Below are 25813 nucleotides of genomic sequence, written 5' to 3'. Positions count from 1 at the left end.
TTCTTCTTCCTGCTCTCCATTTCCGGTTCCCCAGTCTTAACCCAGGCCTAGAGCACTCCAAGTGCATGTCACTTGTCATTCCCTGGAAACTCAGAAGATCCTTGTGGCAAACCCAGCTTTCCTCCCTCCAGTAGACCCTCTCAGCTGTCCCTATCCCCACCCCCATCCTCATTCCCCTACCCTCACCCCAACTCCAACCTCTAGTGCATCCCCATTCCTTCCAGCCAGCTCCCAGTACCTAGAAACAAGCTCTACCTGGGACACCCAGTGGCCACTCCTGGCAGAGACTAAGAAGCACTCCCTACCAGGCAACCCCAACCCAACACACTCTCCTAAGATCCAGAGAGGACAACAGAAACCAAGGAACAAAACACTCACCCAGCAAAGACAAGACCCTGTATCAGCACCTAGAATACAGCCATCCCAAACCCAGATACATAGACACCAGCTTAGAAACACACCAGCAACCCTATTGCAGTATGTCCTCAGTAATGCAATATAGCTGAAGCACAAGACAAGGACTTCACATTGCTGTTGTGAATATGACCAAGGACCTTACTTGCACGTGCAGGCAAAAGGATCTGTATACATAAAAGCAAAATAAAATAAAAAGAATTTTGAATAATGAGGATGCTACCATTTCTCAAACTGTGGTAGAATATTGTTATAAGATGTGTTACTTTTGTTTATGCTCTGGAACATTTGTTTAATGATGCAAAGATGTGTTACAATGTTTGATTAGATAAAATTAACCTTCAGTCAGGAGGCTGAGTCAGCAACCAGCTGATAGGAAGTGGTAGGGAGGAACCTAGTAGAAAAGGGCTTTTTAAGTGGGGGTTGGAGAAGGAGGCTTGCTGTGGGATGTTCTGTATGTCCTGTGGAGCCCTTCTTGGGTTCTTTGTGGCGTTACCCAGCAGGTCCGCATAGAGGATGATTAGGACCATGGGCCTGAGTACAGGTGTCTGAGATGATCTGCACTTGGCTGTGCTGGGGGATGGTCTGTATGTCAAGTTGTTCTGACTGATCAATAAATAAAACCTGATCGGCTGTGGCTAGGCAGGAAGGATAGGCGGGACTAACAGAGAGGAGAAATAAAAGGACAGGAAGGCAGAAGGACTGACTGCCAGATGCCGCCAGCACAAGAAGCATGTGAAGATGCTGGTAAGCCACGAGCCACGTGGCAAGGTATAGATTTCTAGAAATGGGTTACTTTAAGATATAAGAAAAGTTAGCAAGAAGCCTGCCACGGCCATACAGTTTGTATGCAATATAAGTCTCTGTGTTTGCTTGGTTGGGTCTGAGCGGCTGTGGGACTGGCGGGTGACAAGGATTTGTCCTGACTGTGGGCAAGGCAGGAAGATTCTGGCAACAGAGGCTCATTTGGGGGAATTAAAACAACCATCTAGCTCTTCATGAACTTTCTCTGCAGACACCATTCCATCCCATCTCTGTGCAAAGATATGACATTGTACTCAGGTTTGCCATGAGCCTCCAACCTCAGTGAAAAGAATGAAGGTGACCAGGAGAGCACAGCTCTGGTCACACTGTTGTTGAACAGTGCCACAAATGTGGGTCATTCTCATGTGCACTGTACATATAGACATTTACTTCACACAGAGGAAAGGCTATCTCATGAAACACAATTATGGAACAAATATTAAGCAAACAGAATGTTACAACGATGAAGTTAGAACATACTTTTTCCTTGAATGAATTTATAATTTGCTAAAAGTAAACATATCTGTTATTTTATAATACAGGCATTTTAATTTTTAAAAAATATTTATTTTATTTGCATTGATGTTTTGCCTGTATGCATGTTTGTGTGAGGGTGTCAGATCTTGAGTTACAGTTAGCTGCCATGTGGGTGCTGGCAATTGAACTGTGTCCTCCGGAGGAGCAGTCAGTGCTCATAACCGATAGGACCCAGGTATTCTAATTCTTTTTTTTTTTTAATTTTAACTTTATTTTATATGCATTGGTGTGAAGGTGTCAGATCCTGGAGATCTGAATTTACAGAGCTGCCATGTGGGTGCTAGGAATTGAACCTGGGTCCTCTAGAAGAACAGCCAGTGCTCTTAACTATTGAGCCATCTCTCCAGCCCCAGTATTCTAGTTCTTTAAGCACCATGATGTTTAGAGTGGGCTGATGCATATTCTGCCAGAATATATTGCTAGAATCTAATCTACATGCTCTTCTGTAACTATCACTGATAGAGACAAGATGGAGCTCTATTGGAAATGAGTCCCCAGTAGTACCATACAAACCTAAGTGAGTTTTCATGAAAGGGTACCCTGTCCTGTGTCACATGTCTGGAAATCTGAGAGCCTGGCTGCAGGCTCCTGCTGTGAACCTACCTCCTCCTCACCCCCTGCAATCCTACAGTATAAGAAGAGTCTGTTCTTCTCCCACAGAGTCCCTGATGTTCTCCAGACATCCCTGAATTCAGCTTCTCTGGTGCTGGGGCCTGAACTCTCCTGGGAACACCCACTATGCTGTGTCCTCTCTGTTTCTCATATTTATCACAATCTGACTTCAAGTAAGCCCCTTATTGCACAGAATCCCTCACAGTGTCCCCTTGAACCAACTACCTCATCCCAAACCCAGCACATTCCTCTTTACAAGCAGAAAAAAACAGAGCAGGGTCTTCCTCTGTCACTAGCCTGGCCTCAGATGCACAGCAGCCTTCCTGTCTCTGCCTCCTGAGTGCTGGGATTGCATCATACCATCATGCCAGGTTCCGGACTCAACTTCAACAATCCTTTATTACAGTCACAGGTAGGAGACAACAAAGACACCATGGTGGATGCCACTCACACACCATAAGTTCCTGGAAACTTTCTGTGTACATTTCACCATACAGCACAAGGTAAGTTTACTGCTATCATTGTCAGCACTATCATTCAGTGTAAGTAGGAAAATCATAGGATTTAACACACTTGATAAGAAACATATGTAGTGCCGGGTGGTGGTGGTGCACGCCTTTAATCCCAGCACTCGGGAGGCAGAGGCAGGCGGATCTCTGTGAGTTCGAGGCCAGCCTGGTCTACCAAGTGAGTTCCAGGAAAGGCGCAAAGCTACACAAAGAAACCCTGTCTCGAAAAAACCAAAAAAAAAAAAAAAAAAAAAAAAGAAAGAAAGAAAGAAACATATGTAGCATCACAAAAATTATTCTAAAAAAAATTGCAAAACCAAAAAAATCATATATACCTAGAACATAGTAGAATAGACTTGACTACAGATTCCAGGATCTAAGAGCAAGGCATCATCACAAAGTCAAATCTTAGTTTCTCCCAGCTGCCCACTTTTACATGGAACACCAGACTAAGCACATCTCCCCAGTAGTGAACAGAAGCATCATCTTCTGAGTGTGCAGTGGGTGCTTTATATGCATTGACCTTTGTCTTTTTAAAAACTATATAACTCATTTTCCATTTGTGTGTCTAGGCCTGGGTGTACTGCAGCATGTGAGTGGGGTTGAGAATAATCTGGAGGATTGGCTGCCTCCTTCTCCCAGGTGGTGTAAGGGATTAAACTTGGGTCACTGAGCTTAGAGGAAAATGTTTTTACCCTCAGAGCCTTGTAACAGATTTCAAATTTATTTTCTTACATTGACCTACAGGATGTGTGCACTCTGTACAGTAAAATTGTAAAAAATAACAATGAAAACCAAACAAACAAACAAAAAATCAGAACAAAAACAAAAACCCCATAAAGCATAGGCTTTTGAGGATGTTATTCAGGGTTACAGTGCTGTGTGGAGTGGCAGAATAGAACCCAGGTACTCTGAACACATAGTTTTAGTGGGTACCATTGCAGGTGTTTCCTTAAGTTTGGATGAAGCAAAGCATTGTGGTTAACCTGACGTACCACTAATGGCTCATTCCTAGGCTAAAAACTCCTGCATATAATTTTCAAAACTAATAGACAAGCTGGCGAAGAACTTTCTTTCATCTCTTGTCAGTGGCAGAAGGCATGGGCTTGTGCAGACATGGCAGAGCTGGACATGGCAGAGCTGGACAGGTGACTCAGTGGTAGAGCCACCTCCTCAGCATGCACAAGTCCCTGCCTTCCCTCTGTGGCACCACAAAACAGGAAGGGGGTTAGCAGAGGCTTCACCTCACCTAATGAGGAAAGAGTCATTTTCTTTGGGAATATGGGATATGATGAATTATTACCTTGTAACCAGACAAGCAACTGGATCAAGGAAAAGAATCCATGCTGGTTTGTATTGAGAACTGAAGTTTATTAACAGGGAAAGGGCAAAGGCAGAAACAGTTATGATGATGCCAGGGAGCTCAGGCATATGAGATACATCAGACATGGGGCACTGTGCAGATATGGGTGAGGTTTAGGAGGGTGGCCCACATACTGTCATTGGCTCTGAACATGACATGGGATTAAAGTATGGATAAACTGCATCAGGGAAGGAAGGATCATAGAATCTATAGATGAGAACTCCATGGTTGGAAACATCATAAAATGAGAGAGTACAAGCTTCTTTGTCCAGGAAAACTCCAACACGACTGGGACGACCAGTCAGAGAGAGGACCAAGACACTGGCATTGTGAGTGTCAGAACACTCTTCAAAGGCATTATATACAGACCCATTCTTCATCCCTATAACCCAGTAGCCATGTTTAGGCTGATAATTCACATGCTGTTTCAAATCAGAATTATCTTGAACTGCATATGTAGGCTGATGTTCATGTAGTTTAAAAAGGCTAAGGGGAACTACAGGCTGATGATATAAATGTTGCTGAACAGGAGGAATAAATTGGATTTTGATGCTACTTTCATTCAGTGCACAAAGTTGGGGTTGAGCACATTTTCCATCATTTAATCCCAGGAGCCAGGCATCATTTCTAGACACATCCACTTCCCAGTAATGTTTCCCTGAGTGCAAAGCTGGGTATCCCAGGACACCCAAACCATAGGTCTCAGAAATTTGCAAATTTCTTCTAGAATTATTTCGATGTTGTATTTGTCGTTTGTCCTCATTAACAGCAATGTTTTCATTGTGGACTTGATTCAGGGTCACATGAACTGCAGAAAAAGGAGACATATAAGAGTCACAAGAGAGGCAAAGTGTAGCCTTATTAGTGATATAAGGAGCAGAAGTCTAAGGAGACAGTGAGAGGGAACTTGGAGGAGCCTTGTTTATAGTTGAGAAGAGGCGGATTGGAAGAAGTATATGGGGAGAAGTAACATGACACATGAGGGTTAGTAGAGAAAAAAACTCTGAAATACAGTAAGAAGGGAGTGGTTGATGGTGTGATTTCTCCTTACCCCAGTATTGTTGAGCATCCATGAGCCCTGAAAGGATGAAAATTCACAGCATAAAATGGAGGCAAAGGAATCAAAACATTAACATCAATCTCTCCAGATTAGGGGAAGGTTTGGAAATTATGATATAACATGGGAGGAATGATGGTTTCCATTAAATATAATGACATCACTGGAATACACGATCTATTCTTCTGAGTCCCTCGACCTATGTTCAGAAACATCACTCACTTCCCAGAGAGTGTAGCCCCAGCACACCTAGAATCTGACAGTTACCCACAGAATGTAGCTGTTCTCACCTTGAAACACTTGCAGCATGCCTTTCAGATCCGGAGCGCGGAAGATCCTTCTCTGTTTTCTTGGGATCATTTCAGGTTGTTTCAGTCTTAAGGTCTGACTCCTAGGGACAAAACATTGACTTCCACATCTCAGACAGTGTGACCTTTGACAACTACTGACTCCCTATCATTCTAACCATAGATGTCCTGGAGCTCTCCTGAGAATTCTGAGAAGGGGAGAGAGGGTTGACTACTAACTCTGGCGACATGAGAGACACACCCATGAGCCTCCCACTTACTTGCTGTATGATGTTGGGAAAGCCTTACTCTCCGAAGCGGAGCTCCTCACTTGTACAGTCAAAAGACTTGCTCGCCTGATTCTCCTCCCAGAACTCTTAAGAAATGATGAATTAGTGAACTTTAAAACAACCCAAACTACGGTTTCTAAAAAATAATGTGTGGGCCAGGCACAGTATCACATGCCTTTAATCCCTGAACATAGGAGCCAGAGTCAGAAGGATCACTGAGATCAAGGCCAGCCTGGTCTATAGGGTGAGATCCAAGACAGCCAGAGCTGCATAGGGTAATACTGTCTCAAAAACCAAAACAAACAAACAAACAAACAAAAACAAAAAGAAAAAAGAAAAAAAGAAAACCGAAAGAAAGGAAGAAAAATGATGTGGGTATGTGTGTTTTCAAGGACATGGTCTAAAGTCTGAGTGCAGAATCTCCTCTTGGGTATAGAACATGAGAAAACCACAGGAGACAGCTAAGACTTCAAACCTTGCTGTCAATATGGACACTCTTGGCCAGCATCATGATTCTTCTGATTCTTCAGATTCTTTTGTTATAATGACAAATTTGGACCTTCAAATTAATAATTACATGAGCTCGTTATGTTCAGAACCAGCCTGATGCTGACAGCCTGGGAGTGACACTTGACAGACTAGGGTACTACTTTCCAAGGTCTTCTAAAGTATGTGGTCCACATGGAGCAGGTGTCTCACCTGTGCCAAATATTGTCCTCAAAGACTCAAGTCTGTTTTTGGAAAAATCTAATTATAACCACAAAGGACCTCTGGATCTCTTCTATCCTCATGACTAACACTAATACACAGGAAGTTCCTCGGATATACAAGTCTGTGAACACTGCAGACAGAGAAGACATACCCTACCTAGGATGAACTGAGGAATCAAGTACTTGTTAATGCAGATCCAGAGCCAGACACACACACACAGCATTGGACAGAATGACAGAATCACAAGGAATCTGAAAGCACCTTAGTTCCTTTTGCCTCACCCCACTGCTGAGCCTGACTCTGCAACTCCCCATTCACAACAGTCAGATCCTGACTTTCCCCCTTCCCCCCTTCCTCCTTTTTACCAGAAGTTCAGGATAGTATGTTTAAATTCCTCCAAACCCATGACATTTATTTTAGTTGAATATTAAAATCACTTTTACCACCCAATAGGGCTATTTTTCTCTATCAGTCAGACATACCTTTTAAGGACAGAATTCACACCCTAGGGAGAAGGGAGAAAACAGAGTAAATAACATGTTCTGCATGTTCTTGCAAATCCTGCTCACACCCTCAGAGACAAAGTCAAAACAGAATCAAGCCAGTCACCACACTTCTCCACGACATGATACAATTATGATGCATGGCTCTTTACTTGATTTACATGAAAACTAATGGACTATTTTCTGTCTCATAGTATAAGGATTTGGAGACAGAAGACAAATAAATAAGCTTTCAAACATTGTTATGTAAGCCGGGGCGGTGGTGGTGGTGGCGGTGGCGGTGGCGGTGGCGGTGGCGGTGGCGGTGGCGGTGGCGGTGGCGGTGGCGGTGGCGGTGGCGGTGGCGGGCGGTGGCGCACGCCTTTAATCCCAGCACTCGGGAGGCAGAGCGAGGTGGATCTCTGTGAGTTCGAGGCCAGCATGGGCTACCAAGTGAGTTCTAGGAAAGGTGCAAAGATGCACAGAGAAACCTTGTCTCGAAAAAACAAAAAACAAAAAAACAAAAAAAAAAAGAAAGCTTATGTAGGTTTTGCTGTACTTATAGCTAAACACATAAATAACTTTTCATGCTGCATGTAAGCTATTCATTACTGTACTTGCAACTAACATTATGAGAAGATGATTGCTAAATTATTTTAGTCATTTAGATACAATTTAACATATTAATAATGAAGAAGCCACAAGGACCAGAAGCTTAAATTGTATGATACTTAAAATCAACTAACCATATCTGCCTGTCTTTTTTCCTCTCTCTCTGTAACTGTCCTGGCAGGAGAAGTGAGTCTGTGTCTCTCAATTTGACAAACTGTTGAAAAACTGACCTGAAAGATGTGGGAATTTCTCCAGGAATCTCACACTCAGGGAAGTAAAACAGATTTGGCCACAGGGACAGTTGTTTAAAAAGATTTCAAGCAGTTTTAGTTACTTATCAGACCACCTTAAAGTATGAGAGTGTAACCTAGATAATGAATTATAGGAGAATGATGGACAGGACCACACCTTAACCTGTACTACTCATGTGTATATATCCTTGACTCTCAATTGAAATATTGAACTCACTTAGGGAAACTGAAGATGGATAGAGGGCCTCCCCCCCCACCCCCCCACCCCTCCACCCCCCGAGATAGGGTTTCTCTGTATAGCCTTGGAACCTGACCTGGAAGTCTCTCTGTAGACCACGCTGGTCTCGAACTCAGAGATTTGCCTGCCTCTGCCTCCTGAGTGCTGGTTTGAAAGGCATGCACCACCACCACCCAGCACAGAGGGGTTTTTTTATATCTCTTTGTCCATCTTTGATATTCGGCCATATTAATAAATATCCTTTTCCTGATTTCCAATATTAATTTTGCTCTTTCATATGGAACACATATCAAGACCTACCTATCCTGCCAGGTCCACTTTGATATGTTAAGGAGGCACCATGATTAGCCATTTGTCCTGGGCTTAGGACCTAACACTGTGTAAGTATTCTTGCATGTTTGGGTTGCAATGGATATTGGTAGATTTACCTAAAGTTACATTCTTTGAGAAAGGTGACCCCCCCTTTGTACCAGCAGCAAACAATTGCCAGGAGCTCTGAGTGTAGTGTGGTGAACTTCCTTAGAAAGTCCAATTTCCATAGTAGAATTTGGTATGGTTTAGGCATGCAAAGGTCTTGGGTTTGGTATCACAACCAATTGCAGATTGTATGTGCTGCTGCTAAGCTGTGTCCAGAAGAAAGTTTTCTTTCTTAACCTTCACCATGTCTGGCTCTTACACTCTTTCTGTCCTTCTTCTGCAATGATCCCTGGGCCTTTAAATTAGAGGTGCAGTATATACATTCCATTTAAGGCTGGACACTCTGAAGTCTCTTAAAATCTCCAAAATTGCCAGTTGTGGGTTTTACTATGTAACCCTCCTGACCTAGAACTCACTATATAGACCCTATATAACCCATGTAGCTTCATTTGATTCTCCATTCCAACTGCTGAGATTGAAGGAGTGAGCCAACATGCCTGGCTCTAGGTTGGGAAGCTTATATTTCATTCAGTGTTCTGTGCTTCTCAGGTTTTTGTTTCTGTTTATAAGAAGCTCTCAAGTCCTGGGATCACAGGCAGTACATGCTTGTCTATACATGGCTTTGTCTTATATAACATAAACCAACAAAAGTGGATCTCCAAACACTGGACAGGAGGAACAATTTCTACTAACTTCAAGTTCAAGTGAAGTGAGTAATGACAGTTGAAAATGTGCTTCATACATGCTTAGCATTACAGGAGGGTAATAACTACCCATGATGCAACTGATCTTCTCTCTAAGGTTCAGCTTCTATACTATACTTGATAAACTAAAAAAAGCAATTTCTCCTTGCTATCCATGCACACAATGATTCCCCAGACTCTGAAACTGATTTAGGGCAGAATTCAGGGAGGTTCCAGAGAGCCCTACTGTCCCCACCAGGAAGGTCACAGCAGCTCAGAGGGAAGGAAATGGCTTCCAGGTCTCCTGACTCTCAGATGCTGGGACCTCCTGCAGTCTTACCTGCAGCATTTCCATGGTTGAGCACTGCAATTGATGCTCCAGATCTGAGATGAGGTCTCTCACTGACTCCCTCTGCTTCACCAGCTCACTTTGAGACTCTGCCAGGCTGTTCATAATGTCTTCCTCCTCCTGCTTCAGTTTCTGCAGCTCATTATTCTCCTTGGAGTCCAGGAATTCCTGAAGTCCTTTAAACTCCATCTGAACTTTTTCTACATCACCCTGTATTTGGTTCTTCAGGGATAAGAAAAGGGAGAGGAATTCAGACTATGGTAATGGGACTGGAAGACAGAAAAACAGTTCTGATGGGGAGTTCTCACAGGGAATTGAGCTTGGGAAGGCAAGGGAGTCTTAGGAAAGCATGTGTTTCCTCTCAGTGTCTGTTGATGACATTCCAAAACAAAGATCTTAGGTTACCTTTACCAAGGCCATCTGAGCCATAGTGGGATGCCTGGGTGTGGCCCAGTTTTCACACAGCTGACCCAGACTCTTTTTCCTGCCTGTAAATCTCCTCATTCTACCTCTGAACCCATGGGAGAAGCTAAACCCCAAGAATAGAAGAACTGTGCCTGTTCCCAAGCATCTTCCCCAACAGTCATAGCTGCAGACAGCACCACAGGAGTGAGATCCAGGACTCAGTGCCCACTCTCACCAGACCCCCTCCATGGTGTCAGCTCCCCACATAGCCAGGCTCAGTTGTGATGCACTCGGTGTGCAGCCCCAGCTCCAAGGGAACAGGTAGAGAGGGCTAATCAAGGCCTCTTGTCCTGCTGGGCTGTGGTGGTGCACACCTTTAAACCTATCTATTGGGAGGCCGAGGCAGGAAGATCTCAGTGTTTTGGAGGCCATCCTGGTCTACAAAGAAAGTTCCAGGACAGCCAAGACTATTACACAGAGAAACCCTGTCTCAAAAAAAAAAAAAAAAAAAAAAAAAAAAAAATTGGGGTAGGGGATTTAGCTCAGTGGTAGAGGCTTGCCTAGCAAGCGTAAGGCCCTGGGTTCAGTCCTCAGCTCTGTAAATAAACAAACAAACAAACAAAACAAAAAAGGCCTCTTGTCCTCCTCAAATATCAGAGAATGAAGAGCCAGGGAGCTTCTTGCCCAGGTCCCTCCCAGGCATCAACCTCACTCCCTTAGGATTTAGGGTCCCCACTTGCCTTCCAGAAAGTTCTCTCCTTTTGAAGGCCATCTTCCCACTCATCACATCTTTTCTCATTTGCCATCTGCATCTGCAGAGCTGCCTGGAGCTTCCCCTGTGGGAGAGAAATTGTAGAAGTGTTAAGCTGTGTGCTTAGTAGGACTGTTGTTTCTAACCAAATACCAGGAAAACCTTCTGGAAAAACAGGAACCCTAAGACTGTTCCCTTTTATCAAAGTTGTTCTATGATTTATGTACATAAAGTATAGAAGTCTTCAGTCTCCAGCTCAATCTTGTATTTATACACACACAACCTCTATAGAGACAAAGACACAGACATTCCCCTTATTCAATCACCCCAAGCACAAACCTTTACTTTGATTCTGGCATCAGAGAACTGGGATAATTGTGTTAGTTTTTCTAGTATTTCCTATAAATATACATATATAGCACAAGCCCCTGTAATGTCCTATTAGATACCTGCATTTTTTTTAAAAATTGGGTCTTCCTATGTAGCCTGGCTGACCTGGAATTCTCATGTAGACCAATATATTCTCAAACTCAGAGATCCACCTGCCTCAGCTCCCAGAGTCTGAGACTAAGTCATATACCACCACACGGTCCACATGCACATTCTTTTGTCTTTTATTTCCTCTTCTTTTTTTTTTTTTTTAAATTTCATGTGCATTGGTGTTTTGTCTGTATATCTGTGTGAAGGTATAGGATCTCTTGGAACTATAGTTACACACAGATGTGAGGTGCCATGTACATGCTGGAAATTGAAGCTCGGTCTTCTGAAAGACAGTGCTCTTAATCACTAAAGCCATCTCTCTAGTCCTTTTTGTTTTAATTTAATTTTATTTTTTTTGTAGTTAATATTTCTTTCTTCCACTGACAATATTTTTTTCAAACAATATTGTGGGCCCCCGACTGTGAGTGGTTGCTGCCTTGTTTGCCAACCTTGACCAGAAGTCCTCCCTATTCAGATTCCCTGCCGGTTTCCTTCTCACCTAACTATCACTGGAGAGACCACTGGAGGTTCTTTGTTCCTGTATCCTGCATTTGGTGTAAACAGCTTGATGCAAGAATGTAGAACATTCCCTAGCGAACTTCTGCCCTCCAGGGATACTCCATTGTGCTGTAAGCCTGTATTTAAGGTTTCCTCCCTCTTTCAATAATGGCATTTGGCATTCAGCTGTGGCAAATGACTCTTATTTTCAAATGTCTCTTATTTTCTAATTCGCAGCCCCTCGCGTGGACATGGTGAACGGGTATCGGTAACGCAGACATTACTGCAACACAATATCTTATGATTACAGATTCTCCTGACCCAAATCCTCCCAGCTCTTCTCCACCTCCCTTTCCATACAGATCCACACCTTTTCTGTCCCTGTTAGAATCCAAACAGGCATCTAAGGAATAGTAACATTGCTGTGGGATGTTCTGTATGTTACGTGTGTTGCTTGATTGGGTAATAAATAAAACACTGATTGGTCAGTAGCCAGGCAGGAAGTATAGGCGGGACAAAGAGAAGAGAATTGGGGAAGTGGAAGGCTGAGGGGAGAGACCTGCCAGCTGCCGCCATGACAAGGAAGATGTAAGGTACCGGTAAGCCACGAGCCACTGGCAAAGTATAGATGAATAGAAATGGGTTAATTTAAGAGAGAAGAAGTTAGGGTTGGGGATTTAGCTCAGTGGTAGAATGCTTGCCTAGCAAGCACAAGGCCCTGGGTTCGGGTCTCAGCTCTGAAAAAAAAAAAAGATAGAAGAAGTAGATAACAAGAAGCCTGCAACAGCCATACAGTTTACACGTGAGTTGTGGGACTGCAAGGGCTTGGTGGGACCTGGAGAGAAGCTCTCCAGCTAAAAACATAATAGAAAATACAATCAGAGTAATAAAAAAACAAGCACATTGAAATATGACAAAATAAAGAACTCAGAAAAAGAGCTGAAGAAAAATCACAAGGAATACATATAGATGCAGAGACACACAGGTTTCCAACACACAGGAATCTCATTAAAATCCTAAGTCTTAATATAAATGTAAAGGACTGGTAAAGCAGGAAAAAAAACAAAAACAAAAAACAAAACAAACAAACAAACAAAAAACCCGACTTAATGATATGAGAGAAAGAATCTCTAAGTATGGGTTCAATTCCTTCTGTGTTGGTCATCCATCTACTGCTGGCATGCGACCTGTCCTTACAAGTAAATGAATTGTTTCTCCAGTGAGACTTTCTGGGAGAAAAGTAATTTTTCATTGGAGATTGCTTCTGGGTTAGAGGTGGGGGCATGTGTCCACTTCTCCTTCCAGCTCTAGGATGCCATCTGGTGCAGACCCCTGCAGGCCCTGTGCATGCTACAATAGTCTCTTTGAGTTTGTATGTGGGCTCAAAACAAACTACAGAAAACAAAGATCCAACACAGAACTTACGTCTGTAGATCTCATTATGGAATTATTTTCCCTCTTCCCAGATGTTTTAACTGCCACATGCACGGTCTCTTCACTGCTGTCTGTCATTTACTTACTAACCTCTCTGTTGATATCTCTAGACTGGATTTTAGGTATAACAAAGACTACTGGGGTCCAGCCCCTTATAGTCTTTTCCCAAAGTTCTGGAAGAAATGCTACCAGTAGTGAGGATTAATCTGAGGGATGTCAAATGAATCTACGCACACAAAACTTTTAGTCCATTCATTTTATTCTTCTGTGTCAGTTCTCTCTACATTGATTAATTTTCTGTTCTCATACTTAGCTCCTTTCTTGCCTGATTCTCTCTACATTGTTCTGCTGTACTCTCTCAGCTCTATCTTCCTTTTCCTAACCTTTGTTTTGTTTTGTTTTGTTTTGTTTTATTTATTTATTTATTTATTTATTTATTTATTTATTTATTTATTTGGTTTTTCGAGACAGGGTTTTTCTGTGTAGCTTTGGGCCTTTCCTGGAACTCACTTTGGAGACCAGGCTGGCCTCAAACTCACAGAGAACCACCTGCCTCTGCCTCCCGAGTGCTGGGATTAAAGGCGTGCGCCACCACCGCCCGGCCCTTCTCCAGGTCTTAGCTCTCCCAAGTCTCTGAGGTTTCCAGCTATTTACCCATACCACCACCGCCCAGCCCTTCTCCAGGTCTTAGCTCTCCCAAGTCTCTGAGGTTTCCAGCTATTTACCCATACAATCATCAATTCTCTGGCCAAAACAAGGTCACAAGGCTTGAACTCTTTCAGGGTCAAGAAGAGAGGTGATAAGATCCTCACAAAGAGCAGTGATTGTCAGCTTCATTTACAATCCAAAAGGGGAGTGATTAAAGAGGGTGGGGTCAACTAAATGCTGAAATCAGTTAAGAGATGTAAAAAAGATAATTCATGTGCTCAAACTATATTCTTAGAAGTGGTTAGTTAAAATGGTAAGAGTCTATATGTCACTAAGTCATGAGTGATATAAAACTGCCTTTTTTTCTTGCGAGCCATATCAGTCTCAGCTTATCTGGGCTGCAATGTTTTTGGGCAAGGTGGGGGAAGTGTACTCAGTAGCTAGGTAGCCTGCCTCAGAGTGCTGCACCTGGTATATAAAAACCCTTTTGTTCTGAGTTAATTGCTAAAGGGGGTATCTTTTTAGAACTAGGGATACCAGTAGGGCTGTGGGAGAAAGGAGGGTCAAGCTTAATTTGCACAAGAAACAAAGCTTTGTACCTAACATCTGCATGGCCTTGGCAGTTGTCTCAGTATGGATATTTACCTGATTTTTAGTAGACTAACACATGGTCTGAATGCTTATCTGTCTGCAGTCTGTCCTTGGATATTTGAGAAGTATCTCAGATAAAAAACTTATATTCAGAGATGGCCCTAGCCAGATGCTTGCTAATGGAGATAATTACAGAAAGGCAGATTTCTGAGTCTAATGCTAAAAAGAAGGAACAAAAGCCTGGAAATGTTATCCAAATACCGCAACTGTATAGGGGAAAATTGTGCCCAACGAATGATCAACCTCACTGTTAGAAGTTCTTGGGAAAAGAATCAAATGGGAAAGCTACAATTGCACACAAGAAATGTATTGCAAGAAACAGCTAACATATTCAAAAGCCAGTATCGCCAAGACTCCTTGAGTTTTGGCTTTAACCTCTGGAAGAGTTAGAAGAGCTTTTGCCATTTTCAGCTGAATTTCTACTTCATATTTCTGTGGTTCGCAGCATAGGTAGTATGAATGAATCTGATATAAACATTGAAAGAACATGAATATGGAATAAATTAGGAGTTCTTCGCTTGGCTTTTCTTGGTCACTGAAACAACTTCATACAGACAGTTCTAAGACTTTTTTTTTAAATTATCCTAGTATATGTAGTCTAGGCAGATTCTCACACTATTAAGTGGAATAAAACATCATGTGTTTTTAGGACTCTAAAGGTAGGATGTAATGATATATCAAGCCTTGAGTCTATGATGTCCAGATTATTGACCTGTCACACCAAGTGGAGATTTCCCATCTGTTACTGTCTCCTGCTCTGTGTCCCTCCCACACCTTCCCACTTCTTACCTCATACTTATAGGCCACTTCTTCAATGAGAGCTGTTACGTGGCCACGGTGCTCCTGAGACCGCTCACAAAGCCAGCAGATGGCCACCATGTCCTTCTCACAGAAGAGCTGGAGTTTCTCTCCATGTTGTGCACAGACATTCACCTTCTGCTGCTTCTTTAGGCTGGACTTGAGCCCCTTGAGCCTCTCCACTATGTTGGCCACATGTCGATTAGGCCTCAGATTCCCAAACAGGTAACTCACTCGGCACACAGGGCAGACACCCTCTCCTTCTTTGCTTTTGCTGGACTCATAGTTCAGTGTGATGCAGGCTCGGCAGAAGCTGTGGTCACAATCAGCACTCACAGGTTCATTCAGGAGCTCCAGGCAGATAGGACAGGTCACCTCCTCCTCCATCATGAACATGACTGATGAGTCCATTGTTGCTGTGATCCTCTGTCTGTCTGTCCTGACTCCTGACACTCCTGCTCAGGTACCTGTGTGATTGGGATGATGAAAAGGGGGACAAGTAAGAAAGGGAAAATCAGCATGGACGCTGTGCAGACATCAATAGTGACCTCCATGATAAGGGAAAAGAACACAGGAGAGAAATAGGGACAGAAGTTGATCGACATGCCTAAAGGAGCATTTTGTCATACTTTCAAAGCTTCTACTCTATAATTTCATCCCAAGTGACAAATTTCAGATTCAGGGTTGTTATTTCCTTTTCCTGAAGAGCAGAAAGAAAGTGTTTCCTTCCAACAGCTTTGTGTAACCTATTCTATCCATCCTTTTCTTTCCCAGGACAAAAATCACATTTTCATGTTAAAAGCATTAAGCTACTCATGTCTCTGCCTCTGTACTTCCTCCTTTATCTGCACCAGTCAATGTGACCCTCTCTGATCCTCTCCTTACAAATCTCTTACCAGAAAGCCTGGTGCTGACCTGGAGTGTATACAGTCCCATCTCCTGATACACAGATAAGGATTTATTGCCACTTAGTAAATACAATGTATGTGTTTGTGGACATGGTTAAGTGAAGCCCTGCACTAGATGTATAGAGATGGCCACTTACAAGATTAATTTTTCTTCAATACACCGAAAGGTAAAGGAAACCATCCCTTTAGAACCTTCTTTCAGAGGTTCCTGCTTTACCCCACAGAGTTCAAAGAAAAAAGAGGTGAGAGCCAGGACAGAAATGTAGCCAGAACAAGAGGTGTGTGCAATTATGCCTCCAACCACTGTGGGTTCTGAGGAATCTTGTGTCTTTAAATGTTGAGAATTTATCTTGGTCTAGAAATTTGACAAAGCCGGGCGGTGGCGGTGGTGCATGCCTTTAATCCCAGCACTTGGGAGGCAGAGGCAGGCAGATCTTTGTGAGTTCGAGGCCAGCCTGGTCTATGGAGCAGATCCAGGAAAGGCGCAAAGCTACACAGAAAAACCCTGTCTCGAAAAACCAAAAAGAAAGAAAGAAAAAGAGAGAGAGAGAGAGAGAGAGAGAGAGAGAGAGAGAGAAAGAAAGAAAGAAAGAAAGAAAGAAAGAAAGAAAGAAAGAAAGAAAGAAATCTGACAAAACATTGATGGGAGACTCCAGATAAGAATGTCAGGAAGAAGAGCCAGGCGGTGGTGGCATATCGCCTTTGATCTCAGCACTCAGGAGGCAGAGGCAGGCAGATTTCTTGTGAGTTTGAGGCCAGACTGGACTATAAAGCGAGTTCCAGGAAAGGCACGAAGCTACACAGAGAGAAACCCTGTCTCGAAAAACCAAAAAGAAAGAAAGAAAAGAAAAGAAAAAAAAAAAAAACAGAAAAGTATTTGACAATAAGCACCATTATTTTGGGAATAAAAATCCTAAAAATTTCTAGGTTTGGGGTTGGAGAGATGGCTCAGAGGTTAAGAGCACTGGTTGCTCTTCCAGAGGTCCCACGTTCAATTCCCACCACCCACATGGTGGCTCACAACCATCTGTAATGAGATCTTGTGCCCTCTTCTGGTGTGCAGACATAATGCAGGCAAAATGCTGTATACATAATAAATAAATAAATCTTTAAAAAAAATTTCTAGGTTTAGATATGTTTCCTTATTTCGAAGCTATATATGAAAAGTCCACTGCTAAGGTTATAGCAAATAGAGGACAATTGAAAGATTTTTCTTTAAAATCAATAATAATTATAGAGCCTTCACCTAGTAACTGGTGGAAGCAGATGCAGAGTTACACAGCCAAGCACCAGGCCAAGCTCCAGGAGTCCAGTCAAAGAGAGAGAAGAAGGATTCTTTGAGCAAGGGGCATCAAGGTCTAGATGGGGAAACCTACAGAGACAACCAAACCAAGATGTGGAAACTCATGAACTTTAGACCAACAGCTGTGGAGCCTCCATAGGACTGGACTAGTCCTCTGCATAAGGGAGACAGTTATGTAGCTTGATTTGCTTAAGGGGCCCTCTGAGAGTAGGATCAGGATCCTTCCCTGGTGCATGAGCTGGCTTTTTGGAGCCCACTATTTATGGTGGGACATCTTGCACAGCCTTGATGCAGGGGGAGGGGATTAGACCTGCCTCAACTGAATGTACCTGGATCTGATGACTTCCCATGGGAGGTCTTACCTTTTCAGAGGAGGGAATGGGGGGTGGGTTAGGGGAGAATGCTGGGGGGTGGAATGAGGGAAGAGAGGGGGATATGTGGTTGCTATGTAAAATGAATAAAAATTTCTTAATAAAAAGTAAAGAAAGAAATATAACACCAAAACAAATCATGCATACTTGATTTGTATGCTTGTTGTCATTTCTATTAAACACAGCAGAGGCAGGGGAGACCCAGCAATATAAGAAGACTGGAAACATAAATAAATAGATCGATATAGATAAATAAACAAACAAATAAATAAATAAAGGTGTGCAAACAAAAATTGTTTTACAGGTAAAATAAAAGCCAATAAGCTCAGTAAAGATGCAAGATGTAATATCCAGTATAGCCTTCTTTGGTAACAAGACATTGCCTGTTGAGACTCCACATCGCCCATTATTAGGAGACCTCAGTAGATCGCCTTAATGTATTTTAGGCAATCTCTATTGCACTAGATTTCTATGTGGGCCTCCCTCAAAGGCCCTCCATTTCAGCCAAATAAATCATATTTTAAAGAGTCAACAAGGAATGATAACTAGGTTTGGTCAATTCAAACAATCTGGCTGCAGACAGCTTGTTTCTTTTGTGATTGGAATCTGTGATGGCTAAGGAAAACTCCATTTTGTGCTAGACACCCAGTCTAAATTCCTCAAAGACAAACTCCTGGCAATTCTCACTCCTTGCTACACTTCCCGTAATTGTAAAAGTGCTATGAGATGATTAAGTGTTTCCTCTGGCTTTTGTGAACCTGTTTACTGCTGTGTAGCAGGGACAGAGCTCAACACACCTGAGGGGAGTTCAAACAGTTTCTCACTCAGCTACACATTCCACACAAATGGAATAGTTGTGCTGCCCACCATAAAAACCCCTCCTTCAACCTCTTCTGTAGATGCAATTCTAAACAGTCTTATATAATAAGAAACACAGAACCAAATAAAGAGTTAAAAGCCCAAGAGGTCAGAGCACTAGTGAATAGCCTTTAGCTTACCAGCCGCTGCCGTCCTTCCCCCCAGAAAGAGACCTACTTCCTGTGTGTCTGTGTTTTTATCGACTTTCTGTTCTGCCTTCTCATTGCTTCTAAACACAACCACATTACTTCTTCATCACTGTTCATCTATACAGACCTCCAGGCCTCTATGGTTGGTCCTTGGATTAATGGCATGTGTCACCAAGCTGGCTGTGTCCTTGAACACACAGACTCTGCCTGCCATGTGATGGGATTAAGGGTATATGCTACCACTGCCAGACTTCTGCTAAATGACTTGCTATTAGCTCTGACCCCCAGGCAACTTTATTTGTTAACATACAAATAAAATCACATTTCAGGGGTTGGGGATTTAGCTCAGTTGTACAGCGCTTGCCAAGCAAGCATAAGGCCCTAGGTTCGATCCTCAGCTAAAAAAAAAAAAAAAAAAAAAAATCACATTTCAGCACAAATAAAATACTTCTTCTGTGTGACAAGCCTTTGATTTATCTTTAAGGCTGTTGTTGGCCTACTAGCACTAATCAATAAACTCATTTAGGGGTTGGGGATTTAGCTCAGTGGTAGTAGCGCTTGCCTGGGATTAGTCTTCAGCTCTGAGAAAAAAAAATTAATTAATTACATTAAATTAAAAAAACTCATTTAATTATAATTTAAGTTGAGTCTGTGGTCTTTTCCTGGTGAACTTGAACTCTGTAACAAGTTAACTGTGTTTCTTTAAGGTTTATGAAACTTCAGAGTACAATGTCATATGGGAAACAGTCCTTTTACAAATAGGCTGGGTAAATAAATTGCCCCAGGCTTACACAGAGCAACTTAATGAGTACTCCCTCCCTGTGGCAAATTGTATACTGGTGAACCCTAATATGTGCATTTTAATATCCCATAACATATGACAGTAAAGAGAGTCAATGACTAAATTCAGAAGAGAGGTGTCCACAACTGAAGAGCAGGAGAGAGCAAAGGGAAAGAGGATGGGCTCATGACAATCCTCAAAGTCAACCCGGACACAGAAGGCCTGGCCGGTGTCCTCTGGTGTCTACATTAGCTTGGGTGAAGCTGGGAACCCCTGCTCCCTGTCCTTTCATGGCTCTCAAGATCTTCCTAACAGCAGGAATCTTTCAGTCTTTCACATCATTAAAATCAATCAGGAGCGTGCACTGTTCTGTGAAAGGGACAAAAGTCCTGTAATCCCAATGTCTGGGGAGGGTGACACGGGCCAGTTACATGATGTCACCCTCGGCTATATAAGGGTATCCTGTCCCTACCCCACCAACTGCACCTAAATAAGCTGCACCTTCTGTATATATTCTTTTCTTCTTCAGACATGGTCTTATTAGGTCCCCCAGCAGGTCTTGGACTTAGGATCTTCCTGCATCAGCTTTCTTTGTAGCTGGAATTACTAGTCTGGACTGAATTTCATCTGTAACTGGAGTTACAGAGAGTTGTGAGCTGCCATGTGGGTGCTGGGAATTGAACCTGGGTCCTCTGGAAGAGCTGCCAGTGCTCTTAACCTCTGAGCCATTTCTCCAGCCCTATTTGTTTCTTTTTTTTGGGGGGAGGGGGGCAGGGGTTCAAGACAAGGTTTCTCTGTGTAGCTTTGCGCCTTTCCTGGAACTCACTCTGTAACCTCACAGAGATCCGCCTGCCCCTGCTTCCCGAGTGCTGGGATTAAAGGCGTGGGCCACCACCACCCGGCCTTATTTGTTTCTTAATAAGAAATTGTCTATTCATTTTACATTCCAACCACAGATCCCCTCCTCCTCCTCTCTCTTCCTGCCTCCCAGCATGCCCCTCTAACCCACCTCCCATTGCCACTTCCCCCAAGTTATGGTCTCCCAGGAGGAGTCAGCAGAGCCTGGTACATTCAGCTGAGGCAGGTCTAAGCCCCTCCCCCTTCATCAAAGCTGCACAATGTCACACCTTAGACACTGGACTCCAAAAAGCCAGCTCATGCACCAGGGACAGATCCAGATCACCCTGCCTGTGGACCCCCCAAACAGTTCAAGGTAAACAATTGTCTCGAGTATCCAGAGGGCCTAGTCCACTCCCATGGAGGCTCTACAGCTATTGGTGTACAGTTCGTGGGCCTCTGTTGTTTTTCCATCATGATCTCAACGCCCCTTCCTTAGAGAATCCCTCCTCTCTCATCGATGCAACAAGAGGTTTTGGTGCAGCCCAAAATTAAACATGAGGAAAGAAGAGAGTGAACTCCACTTGGAGAAATACCTGGACCTCTCTGGCTCTTGAAACCTGTCTTTCTAAAGCCTCTCCTCCATCAGGCTCCTCAACGCCCTGAGCCCTCAGCAGGAAGCCGCAGGCCCTCTTTCCCCGCCCCGTCTCAGTTTCAAATTAAACTCACCAAAACGAAGGGTGTTTTCTTTTCAATTTCTCCAAACTCTGCCCTCTAAATTGCTCTCAACACCTTCAGACACCAACCAAGAGATCCTGAATCTGTGGATGGGAGCGAATGGAGGCCAGAGGAAGCGTCCTGAGGAGCTAGTCTCTAAGTCTGATCTCTGGTGAACCAGGAGAGAAATGAAAGTTAAGACTTGAGGGCTGGAACTGAGAAAGAGAAACTACAGAGCTACCAACCAATGGGATGCCACCACATCGGTGTATGCGGTTCAACCACCAGAGGGCGTCAGTCGCCTTGAGTCAGCACTGCCTTCCAGGAGGTTAGGACATTTTTCAGTGCTAAAGGAACTTAGGTCACTTGGTCAGGCTCATGTCACAATCACCCCTAAGATCCCGACCCTCAGGAAAGCTGCCCCTGATGAAAGAAAGCCTTCCCCATGGACTCCTCCTACACCTGAGCTCTAGGCTTTGTTTTCCTTTGTGTGGCAGGTGTGGCCCAAGGGGAAGGAAATCCAAGGTGAGGGACAGAACTGAAATGTTCCTCTGGAGTTGGACTTGTACACTAATGGGATGAGAACAGAAAGGAAGCTGCAGTTCAGGGCAGCTGCTGCACAACCAAGATTTCCTACCCAGCAGGGACAGCATGGGGAGGATTCCTGTGCAGAGCCATACAGAAACACTTCCCCACACTCACAACAGGTAAACTAGTAAGCTGCAGAGGGCTCTCCAACTGCATAGTGCAGTCCTACAGATAACATATTCTGTTGCTGAACAGACCAAGTCCTCTTCCCAGTGCTCATATGATCCATCTTTGATCTGTCCTACAGCTCCTGCTGGCAGTCTATGTAAAGAGCATGGATTAAGGAACCTTGTCCTCTCTTTGCATGCTTTTTCTTGCTCTCACTACCATGTCCATTCCTTCACTGGCATTACAGCCTATTTCTTTGGGATTCTGACATACACCAAAGACCAGTTGAGACATTCTCTCTCTCTCTCTCTCTCTCTCTCTCTCTCTCTCTCTCTCTCTCTCTCTCTCTCTTTTAGAGATTTATTTATTTATTATGTATACAACATTTTGCCTCCATATATTCCTGCATGCTAGGAGAGAGCACCAGATCTCATTATAGATGGTTATGAGCCATCATGTGTTTGCTGGGAATTGAATTCAGAACCTCTGGAAGAACAGCCAGTGTTCTTAACCTCTGAGTCATCTGTCCAGCCCCCTAAGATTTTTTTTTTTATGTTTTGTTTTTTGAGACAGAGTTTCTCTGTGTAGCTTTCCTGGAACTCATTCTGTAGCCCAGGTTGGCCTTGAACTCACAAAGATCCACCTGCCTCTACCTCCCAAGTGCTGAGATTAAAGGCGTGTACCACCACCGCCCAGCAGACGGCCAGTCTCTTGCAGTGAACAACTACTAGATTTTTGAACCTTCCAATGGCAGACAGCCACCCACCCCACCCCCCCCCCCCGTGTATAGAATCATTCTATAAGTTCTATTCCTTTAGAGCATTGGTTCTCAACCAAAGGGTCGTGGCCCCTTTGGCAATACTCTAACTCCAAAATATTTACATTAGGAGTCATAATAGTAGCAAAACTACTCTTAGGAATTAGCAACAAAAATAATTTTATAGTTGGGGGGTCACCACAACAGGAGGAACTGTATTAAAGGGTCACAGCATTAGGAAGGCTGAGAATCAGTGCTCTAGAGAATCCTGACTAATACAGTGTTGAATCAGGAGGTGAGAGGAGACAACTTGAGACACAAACATGAAGCAGAGGGTGGGAAGCATCAGTAATGGGCACTTCTATTGAACCTTCAAATCCTGCTCCCAATGACACACCTCCTTCAATAAAGCAACTCCTAATCATTTTTTCCTTATATTCTCAGATCCACTACAAAGTGACATAAGGTGTGACAGTTAAATAGATATGTCACTATAATTTGAATTATATTTAACAGTTTTCTTCCTACTTCTTTTTTTTTTTTTTTTTTTTGTTTGGTTTTTCGAGACAGGGTTTCTCTGTGTAGCTTTGTGCTTTTCCGAATTTCGCTCTGTAGACCAGGCTGGCCTCGAACTCACAAGATTCGCCTGCCTCTGCCTCCCAAGTGCTGGGATTAAAGGCATGTGCCACCACCGCCCAGCTCCCTACTTCTTCTTTTCTTTTGAGAAATGGTCTCAGTGAGCATCTCAGCCTGACCTCTGAGCTCCTCGTCCCTCAGCCTCTCCAGGGCTGGAATCATGAACGTTTGCTGTTACAGTTTCAGTTTGGTCTTTGCACTTCTAGGGATGGAATATTATAATGATTTTAGGCTAATGCTCCATACTTGAACTACACCCCTAGCCCAAACGTCACATCTTGATGACATCATGAGCCTCCTTTGTTCTTGCTATGGATACAATTGATGTCACACAATGTTGCAATGCACCTGTCCTTCTGAATTGTTAATAATTATGTAAAAACTTTTTAATGTTTTTTTGTTTTGTGGGGGTTGGGGCTGGGGGGGGGAGTGGGAGTTGTTTTTGAGGCAGAGTTCACCTCTATATTCAGATGGGGCTGGATCTCATTAAGTGTTTAGGATGGATTCCAATTTCTGGCAACACCCTTACCGAAAACCTCTGAGTACAGGGATCACAGGAATGAGGAAGTAGGTCCTTATCTCTAACTAATTTTAACCAAGGCCTTCTCTGCTCTCTACCTAAAATGTTCTTGTGTTTTGGTTTGGTTTGGTTTGGTTTTTCAAGACAGGGTTTCTTGCTTTGTTTTTTTTTTTTTTTTTTTTTTTTGCTTGTTTGTTTGTTTTTTGTTTTCCTGGAACTCACTCTGTAGACCAGGCTGGCCTGGAACTCACAGAGACATCTGCCTGGCTCTGCCTCCCAAGAGCTGGGATTAAAGGCATGCGCCACCACTGCCTGGCTCACTCTTCTCTTTCTGCACTTATTCCCCAGGGACTCCCCATACCCTCCAAGGCCCAGCCTTCCTCACTCTATCTTTTTGTGTCAGCCGCCAATACTCAGAGTCCCTCTCTACCTGGGAACCAGCTGGCCAAATAAACTGAGAATCAGGTAAACAGTCTTCATTCTTCTTCCTGCTCTCCATTTCCGGTTCCCCAGTCTCAACCCAGGCCTAGAGCTCACCAAGTGCATGCCACTTGTCATTCCCTGGAGACTCAGAAGATCCTTGTGGCAAACCCAGCTTTCCTCCCTCCAGTAGACCCTCTCAGCTGTCCCTATGTTGTGCCCAGATCGTAACCCCCAGAGAGACCACCAAGGACGAGCATAACAGAATGCAAAAGCAAGGTTTATCTGTTACAAGTCATGACAGGGATCTCATCTCAAGCCATCTCAAGTGAGGCAGAGAAGAGTTACTCTTTCTTGGGGAAGTTAGTTTTTATAGGTAAAACCCATAAAATTTCTTAGAGGGGAGGGGGTTAGTACGGGTCCATCCTTCATTGGTCCAGTTTTTCCCCGGCCGGGACTTTATCTTATTCTAGCTTATCTGTTTGTCCTGTCAGGAGTTTTACAACTCCTCTCTGGGGTCTGGTCATGTTATCTCTGGAGAGGGGCATCTCGTGGTTTATTGGTTACCATCAGACATCCTGACTCTGTTCTTTTGTTCCTGGGGCTGGTGCCATCATTTCTGGGGACTTGAACCTGGCCTGGGTCTATCTATAGTGAGATATCTTTGTCTAAGGCCCCCTTTTTGAGACAATAGAGTGAAGGTCTTGTTGTGCCTAGATCATGTCCCCAAAGCTGCCACTGGAGACTTTAGGTACAGAATGCAAAAGTAAGGTGTATTCTAAGTTTACAAGCCTCCAGGGAGGCTCTTCCAAATCTCTAACTCACAGCAGGGAGGTTGGAAGGAGCTCTCCCCTGTCTTTGTGAGGCTAGTTCTTAAAGGCACAGACCATATAATTTATTTTAACCCGCCTCCCTTTTTAGTCTTTTGGTCGAATATCCTGACTGTGTTTTTCAAAGTCCCTGTAGCAGATACAGCCACCTGGGGAAAAAGGGTCTAAGTTCTTATTTACACTTAGGAATCCTGGTTTAAGCTTCTCTTTGTCTGTAGGGGATAGAGTGGGGGTTTTACTGAGGTATCACATCTATCCCCACCCCCACCCTCATGCCCCCACCCTCACCCCGACTCCAACCTCTAGTCCATCCCCATTTCTTCCAGCCAGCTCCCAGTACCTAGAAACAAGCTCTACCTGGGACCCCCAGTGGCCACTCCTGGCAGAGTTTAAGAAGCACTCCCTACCAGGCAACCCCAACGCAGCACACTCTCTTAAGATCCAGAGAGGACAACAGAAACCAAGGAACAAAACACCCACCCAACAAAGACAAGACCCTGTATCAGCACCTAGAATACAGCCATCTCAAACCCAGATACATAGACACCAGCTTAGAAACACAATCAATCTCTCCTGCCAGCCAGCAACCCTATTGCAGTATGTCCTCAGTAATGCAATATAGCTGAAACACTAGACGAGGACTTCACATTGCTGTTGTGAATATGACTGAGGACCTTACTTGCACGTGCAGGCAAAAGCATCTGTATACATAAAAGCAAAATAAAATAAAAAGAATTTTGAATAATGAG

The 25813-nt window shown here is 43.6% G+C and overlaps 2 protein-coding genes across 3 annotated transcripts in view; both read right to left on the bottom strand.

Annotated features, from left to right (window-relative positions):
• The window catches only part of LOC114686894 (tripartite motif-containing protein 30A-like), a 59278-nt gene extending 37978 nt beyond the window's left edge, over positions 1-21300 (bottom strand). Inside the window, exon 1 of the mRNA XM_037196669.1 lies at positions 21218-21300. The gene's annotated coding sequence lies outside the window, so the exon portion shown is untranslated. The remainder of the gene's footprint in view (positions 1-21217) is intronic.
• LOC119086094 (tripartite motif-containing protein 30A-like) overlaps positions 4227-25813 on the bottom strand; it is a 42774-nt gene continuing 21187 nt past the window's right edge. Inside the window, exons 1-8 of one of the 2 annotated variants that reach the window (XM_028861559.2) lie at positions 21218-21375; positions 15273-15748; positions 10762-10857; positions 9608-9838; positions 7067-7089; positions 5587-5687; positions 5291-5317; positions 4227-5047 (exon numbers count right to left, since the gene is read on the bottom strand). In XM_028861559.2, the coding sequence (XP_028717392.1) occupies positions 4353-5047; positions 5291-5317; positions 5587-5687; positions 7067-7089; positions 9608-9838; positions 10762-10857; positions 15273-15692 (1593 nt within the window). In that variant the 5' untranslated portion in view covers positions 15693-15748; positions 21218-21375 and the 3' untranslated portion in view covers positions 4227-4352. Of the gene's footprint in view, positions 5048-5290; positions 5318-5586; positions 5688-7066; positions 7090-9607; positions 9839-10761; positions 10858-15272; positions 15749-21217; positions 21376-25813 lie in introns of those variants that run through there. The other variant, XM_028861560.2, reaches the window with a different exon arrangement.

Source organism: Peromyscus leucopus, chromosome 1 (assembly GCF_004664715.2).
Source record: "Peromyscus leucopus breed LL Stock chromosome 1, UCI_PerLeu_2.1, whole genome shotgun sequence".
Lineage (NCBI taxonomy): Eukaryota > Metazoa > Chordata > Mammalia > Rodentia > Cricetidae > Peromyscus > Peromyscus leucopus.
The sequence above is the reverse complement of the archived record's forward strand: the minus strand, read 5'-3'. Positions and strand labels throughout refer to the sequence as shown.